Source organism: Ichthyophthirius multifiliis (genome assembly GCF_000220395.1).
Source record: "Ichthyophthirius multifiliis unplaced genomic scaffold scaff_1120509250848, whole genome shotgun sequence".
In the NCBI taxonomy this organism is placed as follows: domain Eukaryota; phylum Ciliophora; class Oligohymenophorea; order Hymenostomatida; genus Ichthyophthirius; species Ichthyophthirius multifiliis.
Window position 1 is genome coordinate 153,197 of NW_004086441.1, and position 16,104 is coordinate 169,300.

At 15.8% G+C, this 16,104-nt stretch overlaps 3 protein-coding genes across 3 annotated transcripts, besides 23 other annotated features; 2 read left to right on the forward strand and 1 right to left on the reverse strand. All coding sequences in view use genetic code 6, as the record gives it.

Moving 5' to 3' along the window:
• Positions 1 to 282: 282 nt before the first annotated feature.
• Positions 283 to 332: a microsatellite.
• Positions 333 to 470: 138 nt separating this feature from the next.
• IMG5_101480 (hypothetical protein) lies at positions 471 to 1,894 on the reverse strand (the record flags this gene model as incomplete). The annotated part of the gene is made up of 7 exons (XM_004035272.1): positions 471 to 751; positions 799 to 956; positions 1,025 to 1,073; positions 1,119 to 1,274; positions 1,324 to 1,461; positions 1,516 to 1,572; positions 1,624 to 1,894. The coding sequence occupies 7 exons, from the start codon at positions 1,892 to 1,894 to the stop codon at positions 471 to 473; spliced, it is 1,110 nt and encodes a 369-aa protein (XP_004035320.1).
• Positions 562 to 613: a microsatellite.
• Positions 569 to 618: a microsatellite.
• Positions 1,728 to 1,861: a microsatellite.
• Positions 1,895 to 2,331: 437 nt separating the features above from the next.
• Positions 2,332 to 2,356: a microsatellite.
• A 77-nt stretch (positions 2,357 to 2,433) lies between these two features.
• Positions 2,434 to 2,470: a microsatellite.
• Positions 2,471 to 2,709: 239 nt separating this feature from the next.
• Positions 2,710 to 2,750: a microsatellite.
• A 1,428-nt stretch (positions 2,751 to 4,178) lies between these two features.
• Positions 4,179 to 4,214: a microsatellite.
• An 810-nt stretch (positions 4,215 to 5,024) lies between these two features.
• Positions 5,025 to 5,087: a microsatellite.
• A 1,594-nt stretch (positions 5,088 to 6,681) lies between these two features.
• Positions 6,682 to 6,750: a microsatellite.
• Positions 6,714 to 6,765: a microsatellite.
• Positions 6,728 to 6,811: a microsatellite.
• Positions 6,812 to 7,391: 580 nt separating this feature from the next.
• Positions 7,392 to 7,460: a microsatellite.
• Positions 7,461 to 7,673: 213 nt separating this feature from the next.
• Positions 7,674 to 7,724: a microsatellite.
• A 182-nt stretch (positions 7,725 to 7,906) lies between these two features.
• On the forward strand, positions 7,907 to 8,598 carry IMG5_101490 (hypothetical protein). Its single transcript, XM_004035273.1, has one exon. It carries the CDS (start codon positions 8,142 to 8,144, stop codon positions 8,508 to 8,510), a length of 369 nt encoding a protein of 122 aa, XP_004035321.1. The 5' UTR covers positions 7,907 to 8,141; the 3' UTR covers positions 8,511 to 8,598.
• Positions 8,599 to 8,753: 155 nt separating this feature from the next.
• Positions 8,754 to 8,778: a microsatellite.
• Positions 8,779 to 9,771: 993 nt separating this feature from the next.
• Positions 9,772 to 9,821: a microsatellite.
• Positions 9,822 to 10,851: 1,030 nt separating this feature from the next.
• Positions 10,852 to 14,694, forward strand: IMG5_101500 (WD repeat protein; the record flags this gene model as incomplete). The annotated part of the gene is made up of 5 exons (XM_004035274.1): positions 10,852 to 10,868; positions 13,620 to 13,888; positions 14,010 to 14,137; positions 14,233 to 14,448; positions 14,503 to 14,694. Coding segments are annotated over 5 exons (822 nt in total), but the record flags the coding sequence as incomplete, so codon positions are not given.
• Positions 11,261 to 11,320: a microsatellite.
• Positions 14,144 to 14,214: a microsatellite.
• Positions 14,695 to 14,971: 277 nt separating the features above from the next.
• Positions 14,972 to 15,003: a microsatellite.
• Positions 15,004 to 15,234: 231 nt separating this feature from the next.
• Positions 15,235 to 15,303: a microsatellite.
• Positions 15,236 to 15,303: a microsatellite.
• A 144-nt stretch (positions 15,304 to 15,447) lies between these two features.
• Positions 15,448 to 15,513: a microsatellite.
• Positions 15,448 to 15,533: a microsatellite.
• The last annotated feature ends 571 nt before the right edge of the window (positions 15,534 to 16,104 follow it).

Consider the following 16,104-nt stretch of genomic DNA (forward strand, 5'->3'; position numbering starts at 1 on the left):
CTATTCATAATTTAATAATTATATAAAAAAATTTAACTTACTAAATTATTTTTTAAGTTCAATTTTTAATTAATGATAATACTTATAATATCTTATAAAATTTTGCTTAAAAATCAAATATTATTTATAATTTAATAATTAAATTATTCTTTTTTTATGTGTATAAAAAAAAAATTATTTAAGAATTTATTAAAAATAACAAGAATATAAAAAAAAATTTAATCTTTAATTTATATATTAGAACTTATAATTATTAATACATCAATTTTTATTTAATTCAACTATATTTTAAATAATATATTGATTAAAAAATATTTATTATATAAAATATTTTCGTATTATTAATTTTAATATATTTATTAAAATAAAAAAACATTAATTAATTTAAATTTTATCTATAAAATATTTTTAACGTTATATAAACAGCTAATTTATTTATTTTTTATGTAATTATTTTTTTGAAAACTTAATCATAAAAAAAAAAAAAAAAAAAAATCTTAATACCGCCTATTTTTATATTATAATTAAGTTTTAAAATAAAATATAATAAAAACACATATATATTCATTTATTTAATTTTCATTATTATTATTTAATTTTAATTTCTTATTATATAATATTACTCTATTAACATAATTACTTTATATCTAAATCAGTTTCATTTTCAAGCCATTTAACTCTTTTACTATCTTCCCAAAGACCTATTTTAATAGATCCATCTGGTAGAATGTATTTACCTTTTCCGTGTTATCTTATATAATATATAAAATAAAAAACTACTATTTAAAATAAAAAAACCTTCCATAAGCCCAAAAGCCTTCATATTTTCTTCCATCAGCCCACGAATAAATACCAAAACCATGTTTTTTATCATATTAATATTCCCCCTCATATTTTCTTCCATCTTTCCAAGTATAAAAGCCTTTTCCATGCATATTATTATTTAGCCAATTTCCCTATATATAAAAAATATAAAAACCTATTTAAATTATATATTTTTTTTTCAAAAAAAAAAATAAAAAACTTCATATTTTCTTCCATCTAACCATGTATAAGAACCATAACCAGATATTCTTAAAAAAATAAAAAAAATAAACAGAAAATGAAATAAAAAATACCTATTATCTTCCCAATTTCCAACATATTTAGAAGAATCACTCCAAATATAAGTACCATTCCCATTTTTTTCCCATCCTTATAATAACCTTCATATTTAGATCCATCAGCCCATATTTCAACTCCATAACCATGTTAAAGATCATCTTTCCATTCACCTTTATATTATTTATTTAAATAATAGATTTTATTTTTTTAAATAAAAACCTTCATAAGTAGCACCATTAACATGTATATAAGTTCCATATCCATTAGCCTTATCATCAAACCATTATCCTTCGAAAATATCGCCATCAACATGCCAAAATTTTCCTTTACCATTAGCTTTATTTTCTTTCCATTCACCTGTAATAAAAAATATAATAAATAAAGATTTTTTTTTTTTTATAATATATAAACCTTCATATCTAGCTCCGTCAGCCCATGTTTGAATTCCAAATCCATCTCTTTGATTATCTATAAATAAAAAATACATAAATTAAAATAAAATTTAAAAACAAAAAATACCTATCCATTCGCCAGAATAAATAGCTCCACTTTTAAACTAATAAGCTTATCGATACTCTCTTTTTAAATTTTAGTTAGTAATTACAGTTAATATTTAACTATCGTTATTATTATATTATTATAATTATATTTATAATTATGATTATTATGATTATTATGATTGTTATAATTATTATGATTATTATGATTGTTATAATTATTATTATTATTATTATTATTATTATTATTATTATTATTACAATTAATTTTCTTATATTTAATAATCTTTCATTTTATTTTCTTAATTATTTATATTTAAAATTTATTTTTTAGCATCTTTATCATTTTCTCCTTTTTCTAATTTTTCATCCTTAATATTTACTTGTTTATTTTCTTCAGTTATTTAAGTAGGTTGAAATGTTATAGTTTCTATATATACATTTTATTAATTTTTTTCATCTTCATATTTATTTTAAGATTATGTATCATTAAATTAATATTTAAAATACAAACTATTATTACTGCTATCTTCGTTTTCATAATTATTTTTTTCATAGTTTTTATTTTTTTATTAAATTATTTATTTTTTACTATTGTTTTAAATTTATTCTTATTATTTTGGATCTTAATATAAAACTGCTGTACCTCCATCATTTTCTATATCTTATTCGGTTTTTATTTCTGCTTGATTATTTGCTTAACAACATGCTGTAGAGCATTCTTGTCCCATTCTTTTTTTTTTTCTTTTTTTTTTAAAAAAAGTAGAAATATATTTTTTGTTAATTAAATAAATAAACAAAAAACAATGTGTTAATTTATTTATATTTATAAATTTTTTAATTCTTATTTTTTATTTTTTTTTTAATTCAGTTAATTATTTTTCGCTTCATTTTTGATATAAAATTTATTTATTTATATTAATAATTAAACTAATAATAATCTTTGGAGCTTTTTAATTTAAAATTTTAAAATTAAGTTTATTATTTTCATTTAATTATATATAAAAAATAAGTAGTACAATCACGAAGTTTTAATTAAATTCCTTTCGTCAAATATTTATTTTAAAAAAATAGGAATTCTTTGTTTACTAACTTTTAGATTTCTAAGATAATAAAAATAAATATATAAAAAGTAATAATAAAAATAAACTTTTCATATTTTATAATAGGACCACAATATTCAATTTTTTAAACAATTTATTTTATATTTTTATGTTTATTCTATAATAATTTATTATAAAAAAAATTCTCATCTTTTAAATATTATTAATTTTATAATTTATCATTTAATTAATTTCTCTTGAATCTTTTAATATACAATTAATTATAATCACTTACTTTTTTTATATTTTGAATGTTGAATTTTGTTTATTTCTATTAAAGATTAAATAATGTATTATCTTTTTTAAAGGTTTTTATATTATAAAATTGTTTCTTTCTTGTATTATATTGTTTTTAATTATTGGATATTAATTTTAATGGATATCGGAAAAATCTATTAATTATTTTTAACATACTTATCTTAATTTACTTTGTAAAGTATTTGCTCTTTTCCTTTCCTATTATATTTTTCTATCATAAAAAGTTAACTTTTCTTAAGATGTAGATAATCTGTTGAATCTCAAATAATTATATAAATCTTCATCCATTAATTTAACCAAAAAAATATATGTTTATATGTTTTTTTTTTATATGTACAAATATAAATTAAATTTTATTTATTAGTCTTTTTTAATATAATTATTAAAAATTTTAATTATAGTTTTTTGCTTTTTACTGATTTTTTTTTAAAAAAGCTCAATTTACAAAAATATATAGAGGAAAAAAAAAAATGAAAAAAATTGCATTTTTTTGATATTCAAATAAATTTTTCTTAAAATATAATATTATAGAAAAAATAGAAAAACTACATTAAAAAGTAAAGTATATATAATTAAAATTTATATATATATATTTTATTGTTTTCATAAATTAAAAATTATATATCGAAATTCTTAAAAAAATCAACATTTTTAAAATTCAAAACGATCTTAAGTTTTTCAAAGAATTTTTTTCTGTTAATTTTAATATAAATCAATTTTTCGTCCCCCCCCCCCTTCGAAATCCTCAAAAAATCGAAAGTTGAAATTATTAATTAACATTTTTAAAACCTCGAAATATTATTACTTCTATTTAGGTTATTTATTTAAAAAAATATTAATCCGAATAACATTAAATCATAATTTAAGAGACACATTAACCAAATTTATTTAAATTTTTATTTTCTTCTTTTAAATTAATTATAATTTCTTATAAATATTTCATTTCATTTACTATTTAAAATTTTATAAATTTAATATGAATAATAATAAAGCTTATTTTATATTTTTGAACTAAAAAATATTCTTATTATTATTATATATTTTTAAAAAAAAATCGATTATTTTGAAAAGTATAATTATTATGTTTAGTTTATTCCATTAAAACTTAATATTTTTTTCGACAAAATTTCTTTATTTAATTTTCTGTTCTTTAAAGCTTATTATATATTTAGAATTCATTTTATATATTAATATATTTTTTCATTTAATTAAAAAAAAATATTTAATTTAATTTAAATATTTAATTTCAATTAAAACTAGCGCATATTTTCTTTATTCCTTCTTTAATTTTAATAATTATATATTTTTTTTTTTCTAAAGCCTATTATAATTATGTATTTGATTTTATAGTTAATCTTTTAATTTATTAATTAGTTTATGTTATTTTATTAATTTTCTTACGAATTTTCGAATGAATATTCATATTATTGATCCCTAATTTAATGTATTATCTATTATTTAGTTATAAATAATTTATTTTGATATATCTCTTAGAGATTTAATTATATTTTAAGTTTAATAATTCGTAAAATATATGCATTATTTTATAAGTTTACTAACTTTTTTTTTGTATCTTTTTCAATTTTTTATACGTAAAAATATAATTTTATATTAAATTTTTATTTTTTTATTTAATTTGTTAAAATAGTCTTATATTTATTTAAATTTAATAATATTATTTTTTGGTAATTTTCATATTTAATTTTATTATTTAAATAAAGATTTATTATATAATAATACAAAAATATAAGAATAAAAAGAATATTTATATAAAAATATCAAATTTAATTTATTTTTTTATAAAAATAAATCATCAAATATAGATTTATATAAACAAAAAAGATATTTATATATTATTCTTTCTTATAATTTTTAATTTTTTAATCTAATAGTTTACAATTAAGTAGAATTTAATCTTTTCAAAATTATTTTATTTTCTAATATACAGTAGTTTATTTATTTTACAAAAAAATATTTACAATAAATATATTAATTTCTTAATCTTTATTTTTTTAAATTAATTTACTATTTTAATATTTTAATATTTGAATTCCAGAAAAATTTAGTTTTATATAAATCTATATTTTATTAGTTTATAAATTAATTCTATTTTTATAATTTTATAATAATTCGAACTAATTTTACTATTATATATTAATTATAATTTAAAATAAAGCTATTATTAATACTAATACTGCTATTAAAATTAAAAAGAGTATTATTTTATTTTGATGTATTATATATACTTTTCTAAAATTGTTATTTCGATTAACTTTTTGTATTTGTTTTAACTCTCTCTGTTTTTTTGTTATCAAAGGATTTAATGTATTTTTCTATTTTTATATATTTCTTTATTTCTCGGATTATATTCTTATTTTAATTATCTAAAATGAAATTAATATATTATTTGTTTAACTATTAAGTATTTTTATTACTAAAATTTCTTTATGTGTTTTATTTAAAATTGCATTATAAGTTCTTCTTCTCTTCATTTATTTTATTCTCCCCCCCCCAATTAAGTTTATGTCCTTTAATTTATTTAATTTAATAATAAATATTTTACATAAAAATAAATTTTTTGTTATTAATTATGTTTTATTTCTCATTTTTGTTATTTTTAACTAAAATATTTTGTATATAATAATAATAAAAATTAAAAAAAAAAAAAATTAATTTAAAAACGTGTAATTATAAAAAAAATGTAAAAAATAAGATTATTTTTAATATGTTATACACTATATCACATTACTTAATCCACCTAACCAATTCAATAAGTAAAGCAAATATCAGTAAACGGTATTTAAATAAAGCCCAAATCATCCGAATAAGATAGTGAGCTTTAATTTTACCAAAACGAGGAAAAAAATGTTAAATTATCCTTAAAATCAAATACAGGAATATTCACTATTTTCTATGCCCAAAATCCCATTTTCGAATAAGACGAAAACATCACATAAATCAAATCAAATTTAAAACTAGACTAACTAATAATAGAAGATTAATTAATATACCGTGATGATTAAAAATAATGGAAATTATACTTATAGGACATAATTAATCCTATAGAAGAATTAAAAGGTTGGACTGATAATTCTTCATATATGTGCGATGGTATATATATGTTAGGAGGTTACAAAAATTTTGCAAAAGGAGAAGTAAAAAAAACATTTAATGATCTTCCTGAACATACTACCGTAAGAATTACAGCCTAATACCATTTTTTAGATTAATGGCTTGGGGAGTCCGGATTTGTTAAAGTTAATTCACATTTATCAGATAGTAGTTTATTAGAATATGTTTGGGTGTAAAAATATGATCTTTCGAAAGTTAATTAGGAAAACTAAAGTAATTTATGTGGAAATTCTTTTCCTGAATATTAAATTGGGATAGTTGTAGAAGCTGTATTTCCACATAATAAAGATTTCCTGACTATAGCTGTTGGGTCTACTTTGGAAACTTAGGATCCATCCGAAGCTTCTTTTGGGTTTTCTAATTTATAAATATATTTGATGTGAAATTTTTTATATTTTTTGATGTTTTATATAAGGATAATTATATTATTATTTTTTTTGAAAAAAAAAAAAAAAAGTAGATTTATTTTTTATAATGACATAATAATAAAAAAAAATATGTATTTTTATTAATTATATAATATTATTTATATATTAAATAAAAAAATAAAAATATTAGTCATTATTAAATCAAATATTTTTATTAAAAAAAAAAGCAATTTTTTTTTTTATAACAAAAAAACAAAAAAATTAATTTTTTTTTTTATAACAAAAAAAATCTTTTTTTTTTTTTTTTTATAACAAAATAATTTTTTTTCTTTTTTTTTTTAAATAAAAATCTAAATTATATTTAAAATTTATAAGTTTATAAATGAAAACATAATCTTTATATTAATAAAGAAATAAAATAATTAAATAAATTTTTATATACCTGAATATAATAAAAAGAAGAAATAAATAATAAAATATTGCTTTCAAAAAATACATAAAAAGATTACACTATATAAATATAAAAGTCATGATCTTTTTAAGAAAATCAAAAAAAGCAAATATCGTTCTATTTAAATATTTCAAAATAATATACTAATGAATATTTGAAAAAAAATAAAAATTTAATGATTTAATGAAAATTTATAAGAATATTAAAATTTATTGAATTTTTTGCTAAAAATATATCTTTTAAAAAAATCTTTTTAAGTAAATATGGCTTTGTGTAATATTAATAGACAAGAATTAGTTTAAAATACATAAAAAAGCCTGAGTTTTTATAAAAATGATTTTCTACAAAGTCAAAAATGAAAATTTAATAAAAAAATAAAATAAAACTAATATTTAAAAAAAAAAAAATTAATATAATTTATATAAGAGAAATAAAAAAATTCATATATAATTTTTTAAATAAAATTATATAATATAGTAAAATTTATTTAAAAAAATAAAGAATATTAAATAAATTTATTTGAAAAACAAAAAAATCATAAAAAATTAGAAAATTTTCTTTAAATATGTTAAAGGAAAAAAATCTAAATTTAATAAATTTAGAAAAAAGAAAAATAATTCTATTTAAAATTAAATGATTAAAAGTTAAAAATCATATTAATTATATGAAACAAAACTATAAAACTTTAAAAATAATCATATTTACGATAAAATTTAAAAGATATTTAATTAAAAAAAACTGAAAAAAAATATATTTTTTAATATTTATATATATATATATATATATATATATATATTATATTTATATTATAAATTTCAAATATTTATAAAACTCTATAATTAGAATTTTCTCATTTATATTACCTCCTCTCTACAATTCTCCTTTTGCAAACAAAATCATAAAAAGCCACAGATTCAATTCTATGGCATAAAATAAGGTAAAATGATTTTAAATATGTTCAAGAAATCCTAATTTTATAAAAAACAATACGAAGATATTTCAAAAGTGATCGTGATAAGTATTTTTAATTAAATTGTAAACTAAATAATCATCAGTATCCATTTTATTTATAAAAATATACTTATAAAAATGCATTTTTACTGACTAAACTTTTGAAAAACTCTATTTTTTTTTCCTTAATAATAACCTATTTGATTTATTTGATAGAACCAAGAGAAAATTATTTTTACAAAAATCCTAAATATAGTCTTTAAATTATATAAAAATTATGATTTTCTCCTTTTCAAATATTTATTTTAAGACTAAAATTTATATGTGTAGTATTTTATTAATCTACATAAACTTGATTTAGTCTATTTCGAAATACAAATTAAAAAATGCCGAAAAAGGTGATTAAACTTTAGAATTTTTTTTCAAAAAAATATTTTTCGAAATTTGTATAAGTGTTGAAAAACTTTTAAAATTCAACAAAAGTCTTTTTTATGAAAAATGTAAATTTTTGAAGAAAAAAAAAACAGAACTTTTGGAGTTCACATAGATACTTTTAAAAGAATTATATATATAGTATATTACCAAAACTAAATAGAGAAAAGGGAACTATATTCTCTTGAAATTTAATAATTCGTCAATCAATTGATTTTCATAATAGCACCTAGAGTCAATTAAAATAAAATTTTTGGATTTTTAGATAACTTTTTTGGCAATAAATGCCTTACTTTTTAAAGAATAATGTAATATAATTAGATGCCATTATAAATGACATATCTTTAACTTTATTAAGATAAAAAAATTATAATAAAAATAAAGGTTTATAACATATATATTTATATAAAAATAGAAAATTCTCATAATTCATCATTAATAATTCTATACTTAAAAAAAAAAAAAAATTAAAAAAAAAATTATTTTTTTTTACTAATTTTAAATTATTTCCTTTATTCCTTAAATAACTCTGGTGCAATACATGATTTTTCCAAAACCGAAATCTCGACAAAAGCTACACCTTATATCCCCCAATCCTCCCCAAACGAATTTTCCACAATCCAATATTCTAATCCCTTATACCAAATTCCCCATCCTATAACTTTAATAGCCTAAAGTCCTTTCATTAATTATGAAGTACTCATTTGTTTAAAAACTCCATCTTTATAACTTAAAAAATCTTAAAAAACCTTCATTATGCAAACTACAGGTCCATTTTTAAAAATTTCTTTTTTAATATTTAAAATTCCATTTAATTGACATTATCCGTTTATTTTGAACCTTTTACATTTCTATACCTAATCACATTACCCTAAACATTCCTTATATATAAACCCTTCTTTTTACCCCATATTAAATATATCACTTACTGCACCTCCTTTACAGTATTTATCTCTTCCACATCCGGTGTATTCTTAATAACTTAAATCTTATTTCTAGAAAGTTTATTTACATTAACGATCTTCGATAGTCGAAAAAGCAGAATATATATAAGCAAAACTACACCTAGAAGTCCTTAGTTGTATCACTTGTTTTACACATTGAGGAAATTCAGTACGGAAATCATAATATTCGGGTATTTTAAGTTATTAGTTTGAAGATTCACATTATTGGATTTCTTATTAGTTTTTATTAAAAAGTTAATTATTAAATAAATACTGGAGAATATCCATTCTTGAGGAAAAAAAATCGGTTATTTAAACTGAAAATGTTACTTCTTCATCTATGTTTTAAAAATGTGATTTTTGTATAAATATTATTAATAATAGATGAATTTTATTCATTTTTTATTTATAAACTTAAATTCTTAAATAACGAAAAAAAAAGATATTTTTTTTTAATTAATTGAAAAAATCAATAGTTTTTATTTCTTTATATATATAATTTAAAGAATAAAAAAAAAAAAGAAATTTTTTAAAAAAAAAAAAAAAAAATTAAAAAAAAAAAAAAAAAAAAAAAAAAAAAACACAAGAAAATATATCTAGATTAAATATATATATATATATAATTATTTTTTTGCTAAAAAAAATTAATATAAAAAATGTTCATAAATACATCATTAATAAGAAAATTAAATACCGCCTTAATATATTGTTAATAAGGTCAAACAAACAAGCAAGGAGAAGAAATGCTCCTAGAATTAAAAGAGACTTAATCTTATCCTAATTTATTATTTAATGCAATATCTAATACCCAAAATACACCAGAAACTCGTTTATTAGCATCTATTTAATATTATTATTGGACAAAAGAATATATAAATTTAGACGAATATATAAAAAGAAACTACTAGGAATAAATATATGAAATAAAATATAATATGATTGATATATATATAAATATATAAGAACCTAAAATATAGAAATATTTAAAAAAATCTATCGTATTATTATTATTATCATAAGTAGAAGAAAAATATGATTTTTTTTAAGATTTTCCTATTTAATAAATTGAAAATAATTCCGAAAAAATCATATCTTTAATTTTAAGTATTTCAAAAAAAGGTCTATTTATGGAAGAAGATTAAATATATGTTTTTTCTCAAAAAATATAAGAAAAATTAATAATTGTTATTTAAGAAAATCTCTTAAAATTAGAAAATATAAAAATAATTAAAAAAATACTCGAAATATTCCAAATAATACATTTTTCTCAAAAAAAAATAGTAAATGTATAAATTACAACTCTTTTAGAATCTTGGATTTGTATTTTTTTATAAATTATGTAATTAAATAATACTTAAAGTATTTAAATTTTACAAATTAAAGGAGAATGTCTAAAATCAATTAATATATATAATAAAAGCGATTATTTAAGGGGTAAATTCTCTATTCTAATTTAAAATTTCGCGTAGGAAATATGGAGTTTTACTATATAATCAATTAAAAATAATAATAATTGCTAAAAAAATTAACTTAAATCTATTTTATCACTAAAAAATTTCAAGAACTTAGTCGAATGGCCTGATTTAGAACCATTTTTTATCTAAAATTTAAATGAAATAATACAATAAGTAATAATTACTAATTTTACTTCAGTTCTTTTTAATGAAATATGGTTTATAGAAGAAAATAAATTCAAAATCTTCAACGAAAATTTTTAAGGCAATAAAAAAAACTCGAAAAAAATTCTTATTTTTGATTTAATTTATGAAATTACAATAAAATTCCAAGAACAAATTTGGAAAGAAATTTAAATATTTACATTAAATCTTTAATAAATAAAAATAAATACAAATAACGCTTTTTAATCTCTACAAGATTAAAATGAAATAATTTTAATTAATATAATAATTTAATTTTTAAAGATATAATAATAAATATAATAAAATACATAATAACATAGAGAATTTATTAAAAAATTTTATTAAAATATTATAATTCCTAATATTTTATAAGTTATTAAATATAAATATATATATATATATATATATATTTATATATATATATATTTATATTTATATATTGTTTATTTATTTTAAATAAAAAGGTAAATAATAATATATAGTTACTATAAGAAAAAATAATTGTTTTAAAATTTATTTATTATATTAAATATATAATTACTTTTAAAGATGTTTTTACAATATAAGAAATTGAATAATTTTTAATTTTTATTTGTTCCTTATTTAATTGTTAATATAAATGTTTGTCTTCTTTTTCTTTTATTTGTTTAAGCAATTTTCTTTAAATTAAACAAGAAGACGTTCTTACTTAGTTATTTTATGAAAAAAGTGAATATTTATTATAATAAGTTTATCTTTATTTATAAAACTCTGAAAATATTAATTTAAATATGATAGAATTTTTAAATATGCTTTTTACTTATTTAGATATAAATAATATTACAAATTATCATAATTTACTTTTCGGAATTTTTGAGAAAATAATTTCTAATATAATCAAAAAAAATAAACATAATAATATAAAAATTTAAATATTTTTATAGTCATTAGATTAAATAATTTATTTTTTAAGCAAAATTAATAATTACAATTATATTAATTAATTTTAAATATAAATAATTCAATAACTAAACTATATTCTGGAAAATTAAGCGCACAAATTATATATAATTCCTTTAAAAATTTACATTTAAATAGTCTAATAATAAGGATATATTTAAGAATAATTAATATATTAGAATCTTTTTTCTTATTTTCTCGATATTTAAAATTGGGAAAATTAACAAAATTAATATAATTATTTTATAGAATTTATTTCTTTATACATATATAAAAATTAAAAGCTATTATTTGATAAATAAGAATACATATTTAAACTATTTTAAGAAGTAAATATATATATTTTATATTATTTTATATTTTTTAATAAAAAAGCTATTTAATATAAAATAATAACATTTTTTCTTTGAATTAATCTATGCATTTATTAATTTATTTGACATTAATTAAATGAAAAATATGTAACTTTTAAATTTTGTAATAGGCATAATTTTAAATAAATACTAAGAACTTTCTAAATAAAAAAACTTTGAAATTTCTTCTAAATGTAAAGGAGGAGCTAAACCAATTTTTATAAAGAAATTTATTGTTTTTTTATGTTATTTAATAATAAAATTTTCTGGATTATAAGTTTTATAAGAATTAGATTTTTTTAGTTAAAATCTATTAATTGAAATTATTCTAAATGAACTTTCCCTTATTTAAAGTATTTCAAACGAAAATGAAAAAAAAATTGTATTTGTTGGAATTTGTGAATTAATATTTAATAACACATAGTTATTTAAATAAAATGAATTTTAATAAATATTAAATGCAATATTTTCTAATATTGAAATTAAAAAAACCTATGGTATAACTTTTGAATACAAAAAAAACTTAAATAATGAAATTTTAGAACATAAATATTTATAAATTCCTTAAATTAAAGATTTAGATATTTTTCTTCTTTAATAAATATAATCTTTCTGTTTAAAAATTTAAGATAAATAGTAGAACTTTGATATTTTGTAAATTATAAACAAACAAAACTAAGTAAATTATATATTAATATTGATATTATTTAAAAACTAAATATATAGGTAACTATGAATAAAATAATATAAAAATACTAAAATTAAGAATTAAAATGATAATAAGAATATTTATAAACTTTTATTTTATTTACTTATTTTATAAAAATATATAATTAAAAATAAAATATTCGACATTATTAAAAAAAATTATAAATCTATCTCTCTTAAATATAAAATAATCTATTAAATAAAAATAAAATTAAAGTAAATTATAATATAAATAAAAATAATCTTATTTTAATCTGTAAACACGTTTTTATTTATAAAAATATCACTTATTTTAAAATAAAAAAATAAATATCTATTTATAAAAATTAAATTTATAAATAAATAATAAAATAATAATTTATTTTTAATAAAAAAAAAAAAAAAAAAATCAACAATGAAGCTATATAAACAAGTATAAATATAACCATAAATAATTAAAATTATATAAAAAATATAGTCATCATCTTAAGTTGGTGAATAATAAGTGTAATAAAGTATATTAGCAAATCATGAAGGAATGATTGTAAGCAAAAAATAAAAATAAAATAAATAAATAAAAAAAAGCACGACATTTAATATGATTATTATGGAAAATAATTAGCTACATGTTCTGCCGATGGATTTATTCATATATTTGACATATAAAATATAAAAGATAATAATAAAAAAGTAGTTGGCAATTAAAAAATGTAATTAAAAAAATAAATAAAAAAATATGTTAAATTAAATCATATAAAAGACATTAAGGACCTATTTGGAAAATAAATTGGGCTCACCCTCATTTTGGCAATATATTAGCATCATGTTCATATGATAAGAGCGTATATTATATAATCAAAATAATAAAAGTAAATAAATAAAAAAAGGTTGCAATCCATAAAGAAAGATAAACATAGAATTAACCAAAAGTATGGGAAACAGTATGGAAAAGAGAATATGAAGGGTCAATAAATTATTTATAATTCTCACCTTATGAATGCGGTTTTAACTTAGCTTGTGGATCATCAGGTATATAATATTTATTTTAATTTAATTTACAAAAACATAAATATAAACATAAATAAAATTTTTAAATAAATTACTTTTTTTTTTTTTTTCTTATTAAACAGTATTTTTTAAATAAAATTAGCTGGAAAAGTATACATAATAACATTAAGACAATAAGATGGATAATTATAAGATTTTTAGTTTTAAGCTCATGAAGTAGGTATAAATTGTTTATGTTGGGAACCTTATAAACCTGATGAAAATTTAACAGTAAATTATAAATATATATATATATATATATATATATATATATATATATATATATATATATATATACATATATATATTGTTATTAATTAATAAAGTTTGATTTAGTAGAAAGATAAATTAATAATTTAACAAAATTAATAACCGGAAGTGTCGATAAAAGTTTAAAAATTTGGAGTTTACATATATAAAACGGATAATTATAATAAAATTTAATTTACGAAATTAAAGGAATACATGGGGATTGGATTAGAGATATTGCCTGGTCTCCTGATTCTTCTAATTAATATGATATAATAGCTAGTTGTTCAGAAGTATATAACATTTTCATTTTTACTGTATTAATATTTAAAATTAAAAAATATAAGGATTCTATTGTCATTATTTCTAAACTTTAATGGGATTAAAATAATAGATAATATGTTAATATTGAAAATAGAATTATTGATTTTGTGAAATTCGATGGGCCAACATGGAGATTAAATTGGAATTTTGATGGTAGTATGCTATCTATATCTACTGCTATTTAAAATAATAATAATTAATTAGTTGTTATTTAGGTAAATTTATATATATTATTGGACTTATTTTATTTATATATTTAATTATTTATTTATTTTATTTTATTAGTAAGTAGAAGATGATGATTGGGTTTAAGTATTTGGAGAAAATGAATTAGAGAATAATTGATTTATATATATAAATTATTATTATTATTTTAAAATAAAATAATTAAAAAAAAAAAATATTTATTTTTATCAAAAAATTAAAATATGAATTTTTTTTTTTTTATTATTTTTAAAAAAAAATATATAAATAAAAATTTGATAAAAACTTTTTTTTGTTAATAAAATTTTTTTTAAATAAAAATTAAAATAAGTAAAGTATGAAATATATTTTTAAAATATAAAAAATATAATTATATATATTTATAATAATTCTTTTGAATATATTAAATTAAATACTACAAAAAATATATCTATATTGGATATTTTTTATTTATTTTTCTGATTTTTTATAAAAGAAAATTAATAAAATAATAAAATATATAAAGAAAATAATGAATTTTTTCGTATATTTTTAAGAGATCGTGATTTTGTTATATATATAAATATATATAAATATGTATAAATATTATATAAATATATATATAATTTATAAATATATATTACTTTAATTAATATTCTTTTTATTATTGAATTTTTTTAAAAACAAAATGATAAAAAAAAGACTCTAGAATAAAACAAATTATTTATTTAATTTAATTATATAATAAAAATACAAAAAAATAAATAAAACAAACTGAATAGGTAATATATATGTAAATATATATATTTATATAAATATATTTATATATATATATATATATTTATATATTTGCATATATAAATAATATATAAAATACGAATGCATATTATTTTTATATTATTTTTAAATAAAAAATCATTAAATATTATCAAATGAAAATGAAGAATAAGAAAATCCATTTTCGCTGTAATTTTAAACATAGAGAGTATTCGAATATATCAGATTTCTTATAATTTTATCTTCCTTTTTTATTTCAGCATTAAATCCATCTATATTATCAACAACAAATGTATTTTAATTGAATAAAAAGCTTATTTTTTTGCACAAAAGGTAATCTTTTATTTTTTTTTTTCTCAAAAATGCAAAAACTTCATTTTCTTTTTAACCTGGCAAAAATACGATTTCCATAAATCTATCAAAAGCTTAAAAATTATCAAAAGTGATCCAAATGTTATTATTTTTATCGAAAATCTATACAATATAGCATTCAAAAGATTCTTCATTTTCTTTATTTTCCTTCCATATTTTTCCAAAATAGTAAATATAATTTCCTTACTAAAAAATTTAAACAGAATCGCTTTCCAAATAAGTACAAGAAGGCATCTCAACTCCTTTTTTATCTTTTAAATTGATTTTTTCGCAAACTTAAAGTTTTCCAAAAA